The 17,359-nt window shown below is 38.7% G+C and overlaps 1 protein-coding gene across 5 annotated transcripts in view; it reads left to right on the top strand.

The window, feature by feature from the left end:
- Positions 1 to 17,359, top strand: part of SLC24A2 (solute carrier family 24 member 2) — a 111,211-nt gene that overhangs the window by 58,699 nt on the left and 35,153 nt on the right. For 3 of the 5 annotated variants that reach the window (XM_055699463.1, XM_055699462.1, XM_055699465.1), the window contains exons 3-4: positions 2,490 to 2,528; positions 3,619 to 3,727. In XM_055699463.1, coding sequence (XP_055555438.1) covers positions 2,490 to 2,528; positions 3,619 to 3,727 — 148 coding nt within the window. The remainder of the gene's footprint in view (positions 1 to 2,489; positions 2,529 to 3,618; positions 3,728 to 17,359) is intronic. The other 2 variants (XM_055699464.1, XM_055699467.1) reach the window with 1 other exon arrangement.

Below are 17,359 nucleotides of genomic sequence, written 5' to 3'. Positions count from 1 at the left end.
TGAACATTTCTTCTAGGATGTAACTGGACTGGCAAGTTAAGCTGAGAAACAATTGCATTGCTAATCATGTGTGGAAAAAACAATTAGAAAAATCTGTTTCATGGTCTTACATCCCATTCTGTACTGATGAAGAATGAAATTATTTCAGATGTAGTTTTCACTTTTATTTCCTTAACGTATATCCAAAATGTATTTCATTATTCTTTCTCTTTATAACATAATTATCTTCTACAAATTAAATTATATGATACAAATTACATCTAGTTGTTTTTATATATTCATGCAGCTTCATCCCATTCCATTTCAAGTAAATGACAGTATTTCAAGTATGAACTACTTCTTTTGTTAGGAATGCCCTCATATTAAGCCTAGAGCCTGCTCAGTTTTTTTGAGGCATGCTGAATGCTCTCAGCTCCTCTTGGCCCTATGAAGAGTGACATCCTTTAGCCCTTTGCCAGGTTGAAATGACAAATTACTCAGATTTATCAATTATATATTCTCATGTCTTTCAGTATTAAAATTAAGAAACAAATATCCTATCTTCAAAAGTTCAAAGTCCCAAAATAATAATTTTTTAAACTTTTATTAAAGTTCCAATTCTGAACACTCATCCACATCTCACAAGCTTTACTACTGTAACTATAACCACTGATCTTTAGGACTTGACTGTCCTAAATCACTTCTTGGAGACAAGAACATTTCCTGGCTTGAGCTTTTTGCTTCGTTGCAAATTTTGCTGTAAGGTAAATTTTCCCTCCTGTGAAGGTCCCTCAAAGTATCCGTGAATAAATCATGGACTTGCAAGTGTGTGTGTGTGGATTTGTATCTGAAAGGTCGTGTATGTGTATACTATATATATCTATATTATACACATTATGCAAACATTTTATAAGATGCATCCACTGTTTTCATGTAAATTTAGAACACAGATTTTGTATATTTTTTTTTCTTTCCTTTTCTTTCTGCTGCATTAAAAGTTCTTTCCATTATGGTTGTCTTCAATAAAGGCGTAAAACTTTTTTTTGCTAATCACTTCTCACATGAGAGCAGTCTAATTTCAGAGGTGACAGATCATTCCTTTATCAGAACAAAGATCTTTTCTTTGCCTCTGTCTCATCTTCAGGTTAGAATTCACAGCTGGATGTGTGGATGTGTGTGTGCATGCACGTGCATGTACATTTTTGACAAAGACTTCAGTTCTGGATGTTCTTTCACTTACTATGGAACAGAAAGGATCTGCTCTGTAATCAGTGTTAGCTCATAACTCCTTGCCTTCCACTTAACCTTCAAGGTCAATTCACTAACTCAAAAGCCATGTCCTGAGAGTTGGTATTGGTATGTGTCCAAAAACTGGGTTTCACTGCACTGGGGAGGTTGTTCCTTAGAACAGCTGTGACATAGTTTTCTATGAAATGCACCAAATAAGAGCTTTGAGATGGAGGAAGTATTTATATGCCAGCTTGTGGGGAAGGGTTTGTGATCAAATAAGAATGGCTCTGAGGCAGCTGGAGTCTGCACTGTGTCCTATTTTACTTCATATCTGATGACTGGAGTTTCGTATTTTGTGTATTGTGGTGTTAATTTTCCTTCATCAGGATAAGCAGAATGACTAGAAAAATAGCACTACTGCATCACACAACTTTCAAGATGTCATGGAAACATATTCCATTCCAAAAGTTCTGGGTTCATTTTTGTTCCCATTAAGTCTTATTAAATAAACAAGTAAAACTCAGGACTACAAAATGGATAAAATTTTTGCATTTGCTTGTTTTCAGTGTAAATTCTGTTCTGCCTCAAAAGTGTCTCGTGGTGATGTGTTCTGGTGCTGTTGTACTAGGGATAAGACACAGGAATCACAGATCATCTCCAGGATATGTCACTTACCTGAAATCGTTAATTGCCTTTAAAATCAATTTGGAGTCTCATTTTCCTTCACGGCAGAGCAGTATGTGCCATGGTACCTGCCCTTAACTAGAGCTGCCTGTTTGGGCTAAATGGCCGTTCGCATGCATTCAGTGGTTAAACTGAAACACATCCTCTTCATTGCCTTGCCTAGTCCCTTCCTGCAAAATACAAAAGTAATGTTACTCCTTTTTAGGCTTTTCATTGAACAGTTGGTCAATCCTGAGGATCGTACTGCTTTTAGGTTTTCAGTCCTCACTCTCTCAAACTGGTTGACACAGGGAGTTTGCCTCCCAGCATAATTTGTGTGAAGTGAACACTGTGATCTGCAGCTCAGCTGCTGTGTTCTAGGCCCTGAAATGACAACAGTTCCTGTCCAAGAAACTGACAAGAATGAAAGACTCTTGCAACATCACAGTGTGAATTTACTCCTAATTTATTTGATCACTAGGATCTTCAATTCAAGTGGTTCAAAAAGCTATCACAACAGCATATGTAGGATCAGACATCTGTGATGTTCTACTGCCTTTCCATTCTATGCATGCTTCATCTGACTCTTCTTTTTGTTCTGTTTCCCATTCACGCAGTCATCTAATGCTGGCGACAAGGATGACCAAACACTGACGGTAGGCAGCAATTAGTATGTGTCTGAGCATTTATTTCTCAGGAGGGTGGTGAGACAAGCCTTACTTTGGTTTGGTACACATCAGCATTTTTCTAAATTCTGGGATTTCTTTTCCTCTCCTATGCTGCTATAGAATTTAAATAATTTATTTCCAAAGGTAAAATGGTGAATTAATTTTCTTGTTCAGTTTCTATAATTTTTCATTTAATATTTATATGACACCAGAGATTAATCCATGTACCATGTATTATTTCAAAATACTATTTTCTTCAGGGTTGTTTTTTCCCTGTAATTGGATTTCAGGGTCTTATTAGTCAGCAGTCTGTTGGCTCTGATTATCCTTTTTATCGAAACAAGCAGAGAGCCATCCACAAAGCAGTCTCACTCTATGGGATATATTAAATGCATTGATGATTGTACTAGACAATGGCATGGGGGAAAGAACCTCATAGTATCTTTTAAATTCCTTTAGATTTCTTAAAAGCACATTGAAAGATGTTTGTATGTAAGCGCCATTGCTGTAGGTGTCTGCAGCGCCTTATCACACTCACAGTCTATTCTTGCAATCTATACTTAATGGATTGAACCAAAGCAAGGAGTGTGTTTCACTCTGACTGAGCTTTAGAATCTTACCATTAAACCAGGGTACTCTCTGCTTTTTTTTCTCCGTAATTTTTATAATATGCATGTTTGCAATGTACCAGGGCAATAAAAATTAGAACTTACTTCAGGGATGCAACCACAAGGTTCTCCAAAGAAAAAAAATATGAATTGCTCCTGATGCAAGTATGAAGTTTTTTTGTTCGTAACATTTTAAGAGTTTTCACAGAGAAAGATTCCTTTTTTTCTGTGCTCTTTTCATGACCCCTGGGAGACTAATGACTAATCTGATGGTCCATCCCCTCCAGAGAAATTGTCTAAATATATGGCAGTGTTTAATACAGCATATAGTTTAACATAATCTGCTATATGTGATGGTTGGAAATGTTTCACTGTGTAGTGAGATGTGAGATTAATTCATAGTGTTTCAGACCTGTCTCCACACAAATGACAAAAAAGAACTAAATTCTTTCCCTTATTTTTCCACCTAGACCAAACCACGGCTTCAGCGGGGAGGAAGCTCTGCATCTCTCCACAACAGTTTAATGAGGAACAGCATCTTCCAGCTCATGATTCACACACTTGACCCACTTGCTGAAGGTAGTATTACTAATTAATTTGTTTGGTTTTCTGTTATAAAAGGAAATTAATATTTTCCTTTTCCTTTCTCCCCATGAAACCTATTTTTTGCATTTCTATTGCTTTCACCAGTCTTTTCTGAATGTGTCTGAATTTTCTGAGAGAGTTTTGCACTTTTATAGCATGGTATACATACTCAGACCAAGGCTTGCAACTTAGGAAATATGTTCATTGCGGTGCTAACTAAAACTGATCACTTGGATGATGCATATCATCACTTCGCCTCTGGCTTCAGCAACAATTTAAAAGTTACAAAAACTCTACCCTTTTGTACTTTTGTAAACATTTTTTGTTTGTTTTCTTTCCTGGTTTTGCTTTCAGTACATCAGAAGAAAAATCCAAAATGGTGGATAATTTGTCATATGGAATATGGAAAAGAATGAGACTGCTGGTATGACTTTGGGTGGTTTAACACTGATATTAGAAAAAATGCAACAAACATCCCTCTGTATTACATGCATGATAACAGTTTGTTTTATCCAAGTGTGGTATAATTATTTTTTCCTTTGAGAGGTTAGCAGGAAGACCATGATTGCTTTGGTCTGAGAATTTGGCAGGAAAACCCTGGTTGCTTTGCAGTTGTGGGGTGATTTGAATCTCAGCTTCTGGTAGACTTCCAAAAAAATTCCAGGCCAGGTGTTTATTTGGTGAATGTATGTCTGTAGGACTTTTCTTGCTGTAGTAATAAATGTCTTGAAAAATAGCACTTGTGAAGGAATTGCAAGGAACTAGAGACCTAAAGTATTACTGACAGTGGGACCTTCCAAACTTCAGTGGTCAAAAAGTATATGTAGCACTTCCTTGCATTTAAGTTCCTTTATGTTTCTCATTACATTGTGTACAGCTTTGTAAATTGCTTTGTATCTCTTGGACAAGGCAAATCTGGTTTTCCATTTCCCTCTTCAAAAGCTGAAGCTGATACTCATTTTGTCAACCCACAGGCAATTTTATCCCTTGGAATCTCCAAACTGCTATTTCTACTCTCATCATGATTCACATCACTTCTCTCTTCGGTTAATGCTGCACTATTCACTGCCAAAGTCTGTTGTGTGTTAAGAGTGGAGTCATCAACAGACCATGCCCAATCCATTCCCATTCAATGCTGAAAAAGGACATAATAAATTTATTGCAGTTATATGTTTGGCTTCCTTAGTTCGCATCACTATGGCAGGTATGCAGGCTTTCTAACTACTGCACCCAGTAAGTCTCATCTTTACCTGCCCAGCAGCCAAGCTTTTCACTCTGCTAGAAGAAAAGATTTCCAGTCTCAATTTTTCACTTTTTAATGAAAAATTGTGATTTTTTTGTTACAATTCTTTGCACAAATATTGTCCCTTAAAGCAAAGCTCCTGGGCTGTGAGTGCATCTGTGTTGTCTCAAATAGTGCTAACACAAACAAAAATAACAATCATTTGAAGGAGTAAATAGACTTCATCAAATGTTTTTTTAAAAACAAGAAAGAACAGAAGCAGGTTGGGAAGAGCTTATTAGCAGAGACAGAACTTTTATGACAGATTGAAGACCACAGGAAAACTAGAAATGTTCACTGGAGTTCAATTTGGACTTAACAAAGATTCAGAAATACAGTCATCTCTCGGGTATTTTTCCATTGCTGAAGCTTATTTCACTTCTTTCCTAGATACGGCTTGTTCAGTGTTCAGACCTTTCCTCACTACTTTTGCCCTGTAGCAAGCTTGTGCCATGCAGTGTGATCCATAGGCTTCCCCATTCATTACAGCACAGGAAAAAATAGTTTTGAAATATGAAATCCATCTTGGGAGACACAGAAGCCTAGCACTTTTGAAAATTAGCTATTATAATGAAGTTTATCAGGTAACTCAGTACTGTTCTTCATTATGCAGTAAAACACTTGAGATCAATGTGGATTGATAGAGATGGTTGCAATGGATAAATCTTACATAAATTACTCCAGTAAAATTTTCTTCAAGGTTTCTGACTCATAATACTTTACTGTTTGTTTGGGATTTTTTCCTCTCCAGACTCTTATATTTGTCCTGGAATTAATATTCTTCAAAAAATGGAATATAAAATTATTGTGACCTTTAAATAAGTGCAAAGCAGTAACCACCTGTACATTTCATTAAAACTGACGCACTGAGTTAAGATTTACAAAGGAGAATAAAAAAAAAATCTACCTACATTTGCAGTAAATACTGTTTTTTAATGCACAACTTTCTTGAAAAGTGGCCAAAAAGACACTGGAAAATAGCGGATATACATGCAGACATCTAAGTTGGTGTTAATATCAAAGGAGCCAAGATTTCAAATTTCCACTGCCTTTATAAAATTCAGATTTTAATTAGTGAGAGCATGAAAATGTCAATATAGGAGTGCAATTCAATACATATATTTGCATGTGGAACTCTGGTTTTAGATTTTTAGAAATAAGTCCAGATGTGTAGGAGAAATGTGAAAAAAATCCACCCACTTTTCTGTCACACATTATGGTCATTAACCTTTTCTGAGGCACCACCTCATTTGTAGGCAGACGTAGCTTGCAAGATCTTTTGTGCTGCAGGCAGTTTGGAAGGCAGACACAGGGAGTATTAAGTGTCTCCACTGAACACTGATATTGTTTCCTGAGATTTTGAGGTTTTAAATGTATGTATTCGTTATCCTGTATTCATATAATTCTGCAAACCTCCACAAAAGAAAAGCTGTTTTAGTTTGATGTAAACACTGTGGCTAGCCAAGGTAGGTAATACTAGTTAATAAATTTGGATGGCATTGTACTTGAATCTTACATTCAATTCAGAAATAGGTGTGATAACAGATAGGGATACCTGCTGTATACAGTATTGATTATCTATTTGGCTTTTGGCTCTGTATGAATTTTGCCTACCAAACCTTTACCACATTCTTTTGTTTTAATCTTCCTGTTTATAACGAACATCCGTCAACTGGTGCATCATGTGTACTTTCACAGACCTGTACCATGCTAGCTAAGTAATTTTTTAAGCTGAGAGCATTTCATTGTTAAGCGTTCAAAGAAGGGGTAGTGTTTGTCAGAAGCATCTGAGAAGTGCAATCCTTTGCTCTATAAACCCATCATTTGTGTGAATGTAGAAATGTAAAGGATTACCTGGTGCCTTCTCTGGCCCACATGGCTTTCTCCACATGCCCTTTCCTACTACAAAAAAAACCCAGACATAATAAAGAAATAAACAAGTCATTCTTGTTAGTTTTGAGTTTTGTGTAAGCATAGGGAGTTAGCTCCCTTGCACTCATGTAATGGAAGATTATGGACCTGGTGCATGACCTGTGAGGCCAAGGATTTCTTCCAAATCATTTAATGCAAGTGTAGATCAGACTCAAAGAAACAGCAGAAAGAGGTTCTGAGCATTTTTCTGTCCCGTTTTAGTCAGCTTAGATACCCTCAATATTACAGCCAGCTGATGACTTAGATCAGTAGGTCAGAAACACGGCATCATTAGCTGTATTTGTTGTATTTGCAGCAAAAGAGCAGTGTATGAGAACATTACAAAGTGCCATTCACAAAGGAAAAGAGTTCAAAAGGCGTGTATTAAAGCTGACACCTGCACAGGTACTCTGCCCCCCCCGCACTTGGGCATACTCTCACATTCCCCTCACATTTCCTCTTTCCCCATTTTGCTACTATTTACTTCCTTTGCCTTTCCTTGTACTGCACCTCATTCATCTGTGCCCTCTTTCTTTCAGCATCTTCATGTAAGATGGCTCCCTCAGTGCTTGCTGTCCTTCTGGACTGCTGGGTCCATCAGTCAAAGTGCTTCCCAAGCAGACCCCAGCAGTTCTGCAGCTGGCACAGCCTAGTGAACTGGGTTTTCGGTCTCTGGAAAGGTGCTCACAAGGTCTGGGAGCTCTGTGCTTGGCTCTTCACAGCTTCCCGACCAAATGTTGCCATTTGAAGTAAAATTTGTAATCGTTGCACTGCTACTGGAAGATGCAGCTTTTCTTTCACTTTACAATGACAAAGTTCATGGTTAAATTCTCTTGAATAATTGCAGGGCAAAATGGGGGTATGAAAATGCGCACTACTGTGTCCTTTGGACTTGTGTGGGCTTTGAGAGGCTGACAGAAAAGAAGTTCCACCTAAGCCATGATAGCATAAGCAGTATAGAATGCATAAACAGGCTGTGTGACTATTAAAGGTCAGCTTGACCTATACAGTGTTATTGTTACATTAACATGCAGTGTATTTATAGAAATCCAGCTCATCATATTTACTCTTGAATAATTCATTTGTGAAGTCAGAACCAACCTCTACTTTAATTGAGAGCCTCTTAAAAATGCACTTGATTCTAAGTAGAAAAATATGAAATGAGAGAGAAATGACCTGAAGAAGTTTTTACTTTCCACAAAATGTAGATAAACAGAGCAATCCTGATATGCAATTACACACTTGTGAACCTGTCCTTCCTTTTCCCTTTCCAACAAAAGTGGTTCTGCCATGGCCTGTGCCTGTCTTGTGAAATCCAGCTTGTAAACTCTGAAATCAGTGGGCTTGCAAAGTGTTCAGCCCACCTCTGACAGATGAGTAACATCTGAGGTCAGTGGGAATTGCTGGACATTTGGCACTTTGCATTCAGGCAGGTGTGTGGCCATGCTGTGGATTTAACAGTCTCAGACACGGGAGGCTTCTCCTCTTCAAAATCTTTGTCTCAGCCTAAAGCTTCTAAGAAGATCAAAAAGTTCAGCCACTCTTAACAGCTGAATGTGTGAGGTATCCGTTAATGGGACATGAAATTTACATTGCAGTTGAAACCCCATCGTTCATTAAAAATACAAATATCTTACTTAGGTTTTTGTTTGTTATTATCTTATTACAGAAATAATGACCTTGGTACAGATCATTTTCTGAGGATTAAGATTAATGTCTGCCTGTGCATCAGGCTGTCATCAACTCCCAGCCAGTCATTAATCTCCAGGAAATCCTGTGCCATATTTGCATCTGCTTAAGTGCTGGTCTGCCAATCCCTTAGTCACCGAGTAGTGATCTGGACTGTTTATAACAGCATTACCCATATGAATAAGGATGACATTAGCACACCTACTGTGTTGGTCAGGCCCCAGTCCAAAATGCAAGCAACCTGAATGTAAATCTTAGCAATCATTGATTATTTGTCGGGTTTTTTTTCCTTCTGAGTCCTGTACCTCCAACAACATTGTCCTTGTTTTGAGATGAACATTCCTGGGTTATGAAAGTGTAGGATTTGCAAAGATCCTTTACATTTTTTAGTAGAAGAGAGTTGTTGTTCTTCAGTCGGAGCTGGGAAAGGAAAATAATGGCAAGTATCTTGCCATGAATAATAAGCCTACCTTCTCCCTGCAAGCTGCAGGCTGCTTTGAAGAGTAATTCCTTCAGGATTGTGGAGGGAGGTTTTCCTCTCTGCAGGCTCCTACTGGTACTCTGTTGTAAAGGGAAGATAAAAGTGGTGAAGTGAGGATTCAGAGCACCAGTGCAACTTGAGGGTACCTTGCTTTTCTTGCACAGCTTTAGCATGGTGCAGGAAGAATGAGATCTTTTCCTTATCATGCCACCCCTTTTCTGTCTGCTGATAAGCTGCCACAGGCCAACAAAACATCTTCCGAAAGGGAGGATTTAGCTAGGTGCTGACTCCCTGGCTCCCATGTGACAAGGATATAACTCATATACTAATGGCATCCTCTGCATGAAAATGAGTGTGATATAAATCTCTGCCATGGCTCAGTCTCCAGTCAGAAGTAGGTATCTTTGGCAATTCTCTCCTCTTCCCATCTTTAGTTCTGTTTCCAAAGTGGAAAAATACAGGATATACTTCTGCAGAAGTTTGTCTTACATGCTTTACTTTTTTAAAATATAAATATGGTGCATGTTACTGGTGAGAGAAGTAACCTTCTGTTACATAAAACTGAGTTCACAATGCTGTCACTTCCTTCACTGAACACAGAAAAATACGGTACTGTCACTGTCTGCTCTGACAAAGAAAAAACAGGAACCTGCATTCATGCTTCCTAAGAAAATGTAAGAAATATGTGATCCTCAAAAGTTTTTGACATAGGAGTGAATTACTTATAAGTATATCCTGTTCTGCTCCTAGATACTGATCTTAACAATTTCACAGCTTTTCTGTTCACCTCAAACTTTTGCTTAATGTGCTCTTGCTGCTCGTGTTTGTTTCTGAGATGTCACAAAAAATGCCAGCTTACCCCAAAGACAACGGTTAGGTAACCTTTCCCTGCCTGGTCAGCCGGCAGGGTCCTAGCTTTGGTCTCATTTTGCAAAACCCTTATGCTCTTGTTCTTCCCTTGGCCTAGGTAAGCTGCACCATCATGTCTGTGCTCACTCCCATTGTGAGCTTTTTTTGACTGAAGCTGTTTATTTGTTACGTCCTCGGAGAAGTAAGGCCAGGCACCTCAGCTTACACCAACTCATGGGTAATGCTCAGCTCCTGCATTGCTGAAGTAATCTGAGTGCTTCCACTTCACTCATTCCCAGGGTGTGGATGCTTCAGTGCACTTCGCAGGACCATGCCAGAGATGAAAGAAATAATCCTTCAGTGGCTTATAAGCACAACAGAATTTTATCTAACATGAGGAAATATGCAAATCTAGACAAAACTAATAAAAATAATTATAAATGTTATTAACTATCTCTGCTCTAGATCCTTTGGCATTCTTGAGTGTCCTTTAGTCATACCTGTGGCCTTGCAGCGGAACTCAGCATCCTTCTTCTTGCACACTTTTGAAGCCTAAATTATTTTCTGAGTGGGTTTGTTTAGCATACATGCAGGGACCACTTCATTCTTGTCATATTTTGAGGATGTTGGTCTTGCTTTTTCTAAAGACAATGGCTGCACTTCCATGAATGTAGGGTGAGCTTGCAGCTTTTATCCTATCCACAGAACGTGTCTGTAATTAGTGATGTATCAAAATTTTGGTGTGTTTTTGTTATACATAACTTGGGGTGCAGAGAAACCCTAACACGTTTCTCTCAGAGTGGGCAGTTCAATGGCAAAATGTAGCTCTTTGTGGTGATGCTCTCAGACTCTGCAGCAGTAAATGTCAGGTCTGCTTAACTACATATGGTCTCAAAATGCAGAGATAAGGCAGCACTCCTCGCTAGTTTCACTGAGAGAATTTCTAGCTACTTCAGAATTGAAGAACAGATCTCTCTTTAAAATCAGTATTGCTCTTTGTAGGTAGCAAATTTTAAATAATGGAAGGTTTCTGTTGCCTTTAATTTTTTTAAAAAAACCTGAAATTTAATCCTTTTGTCTGTTTTGTGGTAGGCATCAGTTTTCACAACAATTTATTTCTGCATGTTGTGGTTTATTCTTTCAATTAGTATCTACTCAAGCTGCTCGCTACAGGCAAAATTCTTCTCTCATCTCCATGATATTTTCCAGATGCCCTGTTTTTCAGACAGCATATTCTTCTTGGGATTCCCTACAGATTGTGCAAGGAAGACATGAGTATTTAAATATAAGCGTGATCCCAGAGCAGGGTACAGCTGTCCTGACTATGCATTTCCATGCTTAATGGCTTTAACTTCTTTTAAGTTTCTTCCTAACTCTGAATTTCCATGTTAAAAATACAAGCAACAGAAAACATGAATAATATATAAAACTGTACAGGTCAGGGAATAATAGTAGCTAGGAGGGACTTTCTATTGAAGCTGAAAGTAGAAGATTTCCTTTAGTACAGTTTACACTTGGCTGATGACTTCAGCCTCCACAGGTTGGTTGGGTTTTATGACTGGAAAGTGAGAGGAACATGTGCTCCCCTTGCATTGCTCTCCTTGGACATGCTGAAAACCAGAACAGCTGGAATTTATTGCAGTTGGAGTTTTATGTGTCCAGTACCCACAGTGCCTGGCCAGACAGACACTCAGTGAAATCCTGACCCCATCAAAATCAGTGGTAGATCTCCCAATATCATCAGTAGGATGGGTTTTCACTTCTACATCTTGGAATTCCCATTTTCATGAATATTTGAAAATTCTTCAGAGACAAATACCTCCTTCAAAGTCGAAATTGTGATTGATCCAGGCAAGGTCAATTCTAATATTTATCAGTTGTTGTTGGGTATTACTATGTTCTAGAGAATGTATGGCACCTGTCTTCGAGAGTTTGGTGGCAGATGGCACGAAGGTAACTTATGAGGGAAAGAAGATGGAAAAAGAAGGAAACCTTAGGAACAAGTAACTTCATGCTTTTCTTAAATTAAAAACAAAACCAAAAACACCTAAAAATATCAAAACCAGTGTCTGACATAAAATAGTAGTTCAGATTACTTTCTTCTTTGTTGCATATATATGTTAATAACATGCCATTGATCACCTCCTTATAAATATTTGGTCTTTAACCCATATCAGTTAAAAACCTGTGAATACTCTGACAAATTCCCTTTGGTCACCACAGTCAGATTTGCTAGACAGTGTGAGCTACAAGAACAGTGGCTTTTCAATCTTCATTTTAAATGCTGTGCTAAGAGCAAAGTAATAGGCAGGTCTTGCTTTTGGGTGTTGTTATTATCCTGAGCTGACAAGAACTCTCTTGATATGATTGTATAAATTTAAAATTGTATTTCTATTTGTACTCCAATTTGATAAAATCACAGTAAACTATAATAAAAGCAGTCAGCTTTAATGAGATTATTATCAAGACAAAACCACCTACGCTAAAAACCAGAGTAAGGACACATGAGGAGAGAGAACGGGATTAGAAGGCTTGCAGTTTAAAGACAAGATGAAAGGTGACCACATGTTTTTAGAGCTCAGATGCACAAAGTATTACATAATTTAGTTGATCCCAATGTGCTGCCTGCTGGTCAAGTACCCAAAACTTTTGATTTATATGATTTTTCTTTATTTGCTTAGGAGTGTTAATAAAGCAGCACTGGTAGCAGCATAATCCAAAAAGATGTAGTTCTAAAATGCATGCAACTGTTATTATTTACAGTATTGCTCAGATCAAAAAGAGTTCTCTGTGTTTTCCATTGCACCAGCTCAGTGGCAAAGACTTCATTTTGCAAGAACTGGCAGCTTGAATGTCCACAAGTAAAAATGTAGGCTACAACATTTAATTATAACTTGCATAGTTTGGATTATATGGAGGTAGTAGTAGAAGTCTTTTGCTTCTTGAAACATTTGTTTTCTCTCCTCTGCATTTTGCAGTGATAATACATAACTCCCACAGCAGTCAGTCTATCCCAGATGGAGTATAAGTGCTCTGTAAGAAAGTTAAGAGGTTTATGGAGTTCATAAAAGATGGGAGTCAAATTGAGATGAGATTCACAGAAAGAAAAAGATTTCGAAAGAATTTGTCCTTTTTAAAATTTGTAATGCCTGATACCCTTCAGTTGGTGGGATTTTTTGTGTTTTGCCTCAAGTAGTCTATGTACAAAGGCATTCTCTTTTATTAAAGATCTGCTAGAGGTTAGCACTGTCATTTTACACCTGTAATACTAACCTCCACTAGATATTTCACAAGTTTTTAGCACTGAGAGTTCTTTGTTCCTAATCTAGTAACACTGATGAAACCAAATCAAGCTTTGAGTCCAATTTAGGTTAAATAGCCAGCACCAGAGCTTACCTAGCAAGACTTTTGAAGTGGCCTTCTTTTTTTTATTTTATTGATGAGCTTCTGATCATCTAGTTGAATTTCCCAAGACCATGACAGCTAGAAGAAATGACAGTGAAGATCAAGGAAAGACAACCTAGTTCTCCTTGCTGTTATAATACTGAGTCCTCTAAATCTTCTGGCCTAACTCCTCAGCCTTCTTTTTAAAAAATGCAAATGAAAAAAAAAGGAGATTCTGTCAAGCATGAAGACAACAATAAGTGCAAATCAGAGTCGTATCAGAAAGACATGAAGGGGAAGAGTGGATTACCAAAGTAATGTCTCTGACTGTCAAGAACTTGCTGAGTTTCAGAATTACGTGTCCAACCTGTTGTACAAAAATTCTCTTCTGTCTCCAGTCTCAGTTAGGCTTCATGTTTACAATCTTTTTAGTATTTATTTGCCTGCTTTTACATTGCAGTTCTGAGCTGCGTGCTCAATTTTATTATAATATAGCATGCATTCTCAATTTTATTATAAGTTTTGAGCCCTTACTCTCTCGTTTCATTTCTCCCTTATGTCTTACATATTCATCCTTTTGGTAGGTTGAATTTATGGGTATGAACACTCAGGAAAAATATATGCTTTCCATATGCTTGTTCCAGAATGCGTCACAATTCCCTTGTAAGTCTAGCTTCCACTGATGCTGATAAAGGATTATGCCTTCATGACTGTGGAAGTCAAACACAGGGAAGGTCAAGTGAATGCAATGGCGGAATTACACTAAAAATTCAGGGATTGCCTTCAATATCTCTTTGTTCTGTTTTGAATGAAATATATGTCAACTTTGAAACTGCTTAATTACCTTGGAGAAGTGTGACATGAACTTTCATACAAATATGTTTTTTATGTGAGGTAAAAGTCCTATGCTTGTCGAAGAAACCTGTAAACACATTACTTTTGTTTGAGAATCTGAGTCACATTTTTCATGAAGTGGTACATACCTTTAGCAATGCAGGTTGCTATCTCTAGAATATGTATGTATTACGAGCTTTTTGAGAAACTCTGAGCTGGGCTCATTTCTGGCATAACTAGGGACATTTGCATTCTGTATCTGAGATCTTCATAGCAGGAGAGCAAAGAGGAACAGTGGCTGTGCTTTTCTTCTGTGGCAGCCTGGGGCACTACACTAAAGAGGCAGAAAATGGGTGTTTTACCATAAACTGTACCTACAATACTTGGTGGGAGAACATTGAAAATTAACTGAGTGATTAGGTATATTATTTCATGGAATCATAGAATAGTTTGGGTTGGAAAGGACACTCAGAGGTCATCTAGCCCAACCCACACGCACAATGTGAGGGGACATCTTCAACTGTATCAGGTTGCTCAGAGTACCATCCAGCTGACCTTGAATGTTTCCAGGGATGGGGCATCTACCACCTCTCTGGGCAACCTGTTTCAGCACCTCACCACCCTCATCATAAAAAATTTCTTCTTTATATCTTGTCTAAACCTACCTTCTTTTAGTTTAAAACTATTAACCCTTGTCCTGTTACAACAGGCCCTGCTAAAAAATTTGTCCCCATCTTTCTTGTAGTCCTCCTTTAAGTATTGAAAGGCTGCAATAAGGTCTCCCCGGAGCCTTCTCTTCTCCAGGCTGAACAACCCCAACTCTCTCAGCCTGTCTTCATGGAAGTGTTCCAGCCCTCTGATCATTTTTGTGGCCCTCCTCTGAACCCACTCCAACAGGTCCATGTCATTCCTGTGCTGAGGACTCCAAAACTGGACGCAGTACTCCAGGTGGGTCTCACCAGAGCAGAGTAGAGGGGAAAAATTACCTCCTTTGCCCTGCTGGCCATGCATCTTTTGTGTAGCCAAGGATACGGTTAGCTTTCTGGGCTGCAAGCACACATTGCCAGCTCATGTCCAGCTTTTCATCCACAGCACTGCTCTCAATCCCTTCATCCCCCAGCCTGTATTGATACTGGGGTTTGTCCGGACCCAGATGCAGGACCTTGCCCTTGGCCTTGTTGAACCTCATAAGGTTCCCATGGGCCCACTTCTCAGGCTGTCCAGGTCCCTTTGCATGGTGTCCTGTCCCTCAGGCGTGTCCACTGCCCCACTCAGCTTGGTGCCATCTGCAAAATTCCTGAGGGTACACTTGATCCCACTTTCTATTTCATTGATGAAGATATTAAACAGTACTGGTCTCAGTGTGGATACCTGAGGGACACCACTTGTCACTGATCTCCACTGGATGTTGAGCTGTTGACCACTACCCTCTGGATGCAACCATCCAATCGATTCCTCATCCACCAAATAGTCTGTCCATCACATCCATATGTCTCCAATTTAAAGAGAAGGATGTTGTGGGGGACTATGTCAGTGGCCTTACAGAAGCCCAGATAGATGACATCCATAGCTCTTCTCTTGTTCGCTGATGTAGTCACCCCATCACAGAAAGCCACTAGGTCAGGCAAGACTTGCCCATGTTGAAGCCATGCTGGCTGTCTTGAATTTGAAATTTCAAATAATTTAGTGCTGTTGACTAACAACATTGTTCTTTCTGTTTACTTTTATATGGTGTAGCACCTACAGACACAGTAGAGAACAACAGGTAATAAGGAAAATGTTGTAATCCTTCAGGAATGTCAGCCAGGATTACCAGGAACCCTCTGTTCTCTGGTATAAAAATACGCAGAAAGCAACAAATTAATTCAATGGCTGTCACTGTCGAGGATCAGCTGTTAAGCTGCATCTCTGCATTCTCTTTGTTTCATGCGACCAGCAGGGATGCAGGTACTGGCTGTCAGCCAGTCTGTCCCTCCCTGTGGGAACCACATGGCATGTTCGTGAAACTGGAATTATCAAATTTTAATATTGTTAGATTTTGGGGTATTTTTTCAAGTCGCCTTTATACTGTATTTCTGTTTCCATTCAGAATAACTTTAAAGCTGAGAACTTTCTTCAATACAATATTTTTTCAAAAAGTGCCTCAATTGAGGTTGAGTTTATTTGGAGTCTTATTGAACAGAATCATAACAAGAAAATTAAAAAATAAATATCAAAGAGCAGATTTAGTCCAAATTTCACAGCAGAAGCTAGTGTGATATATTGGAGGCAAATTGTATAGAGGCAGACGTTTTTTATTGCTGAGCAGAACTGACCCAACTAATCTTAAAATCCATAAAATAATCCAGTGAATACATGCAGCTGATGTTTTCTGCCACCATTGTTGTACCTTGCAATCAGTGAGCTGGTGATTGTATAAAATATTCTGCTCTGGTTATAGGACTATAAAGGCATTCAGGAACGTAATCTCACCAGCAAGATTAGTGTTTTCCTGGAAGTAATTTTGCTAACTGCAAGAATTAACCTAGTTTAATCCTTGGCGTGTTGAATTGCTGAAGCACCCAGAACATGATTATCATCAGCATCATGCGCCTGTAGGCATCTCCTTGTTTCTTTTAAGTCTCTGTATAATCAGTGTCCTTTTTTCTTTCTTACTTGTCTTGTACCTCTCACTTCAGATGGGAAGCAAACAGGTCTAAGCCGGATTGTCAGTGTGTCAAGTGCCTTACCTTTCTGCTGCCACTTTTATTTCTTCTGAAGATACAGCATAATTAACCATTGTTGTTGGCTTCCTCTGGAAACAATTCTGCTTCATCCATTAAGTCAGAGACCTCATACCATTGTTCTGTCAATTCTTAAGTTTGTTGCTATGGTACAAACTTTTTCTTCTCAACTTTGTCCTTCTGCACCCCCATCATCACTCTTTTTTCTACATGAGTTTGCGCAGCCCCTTGGGCAGTGTTGTCTCCTGCATGTACTTCCATTTCTATGATTACTCTTGAACAACTTTTGGCTTCCGTCTTCCATTCCTGTCCTCATCCTCCAGAGGATGCCTCATCCCAGGTTCCAGCAAAGCAGACCCCAGACGCATCAAGGAAGAGATCAGTGAGAATAAATTTAATCAAAGTTGCTGGCCATAGAGTCAGCAGATATGAGCTCTAATTAAACAGCATATATGGTCCCAAATGCTGTATGC

The sequence above is a fragment of the Falco cherrug genome, chromosome Z (assembly GCF_023634085.1).
Source record: "Falco cherrug isolate bFalChe1 chromosome Z, bFalChe1.pri, whole genome shotgun sequence".
In the NCBI taxonomy this organism is placed as follows: domain Eukaryota; kingdom Metazoa; phylum Chordata; class Aves; order Falconiformes; family Falconidae; genus Falco; species Falco cherrug.
The sequence above is the reverse complement of the archived record's forward strand: the minus strand, read 5'-3'. Positions and strand labels throughout refer to the sequence as shown.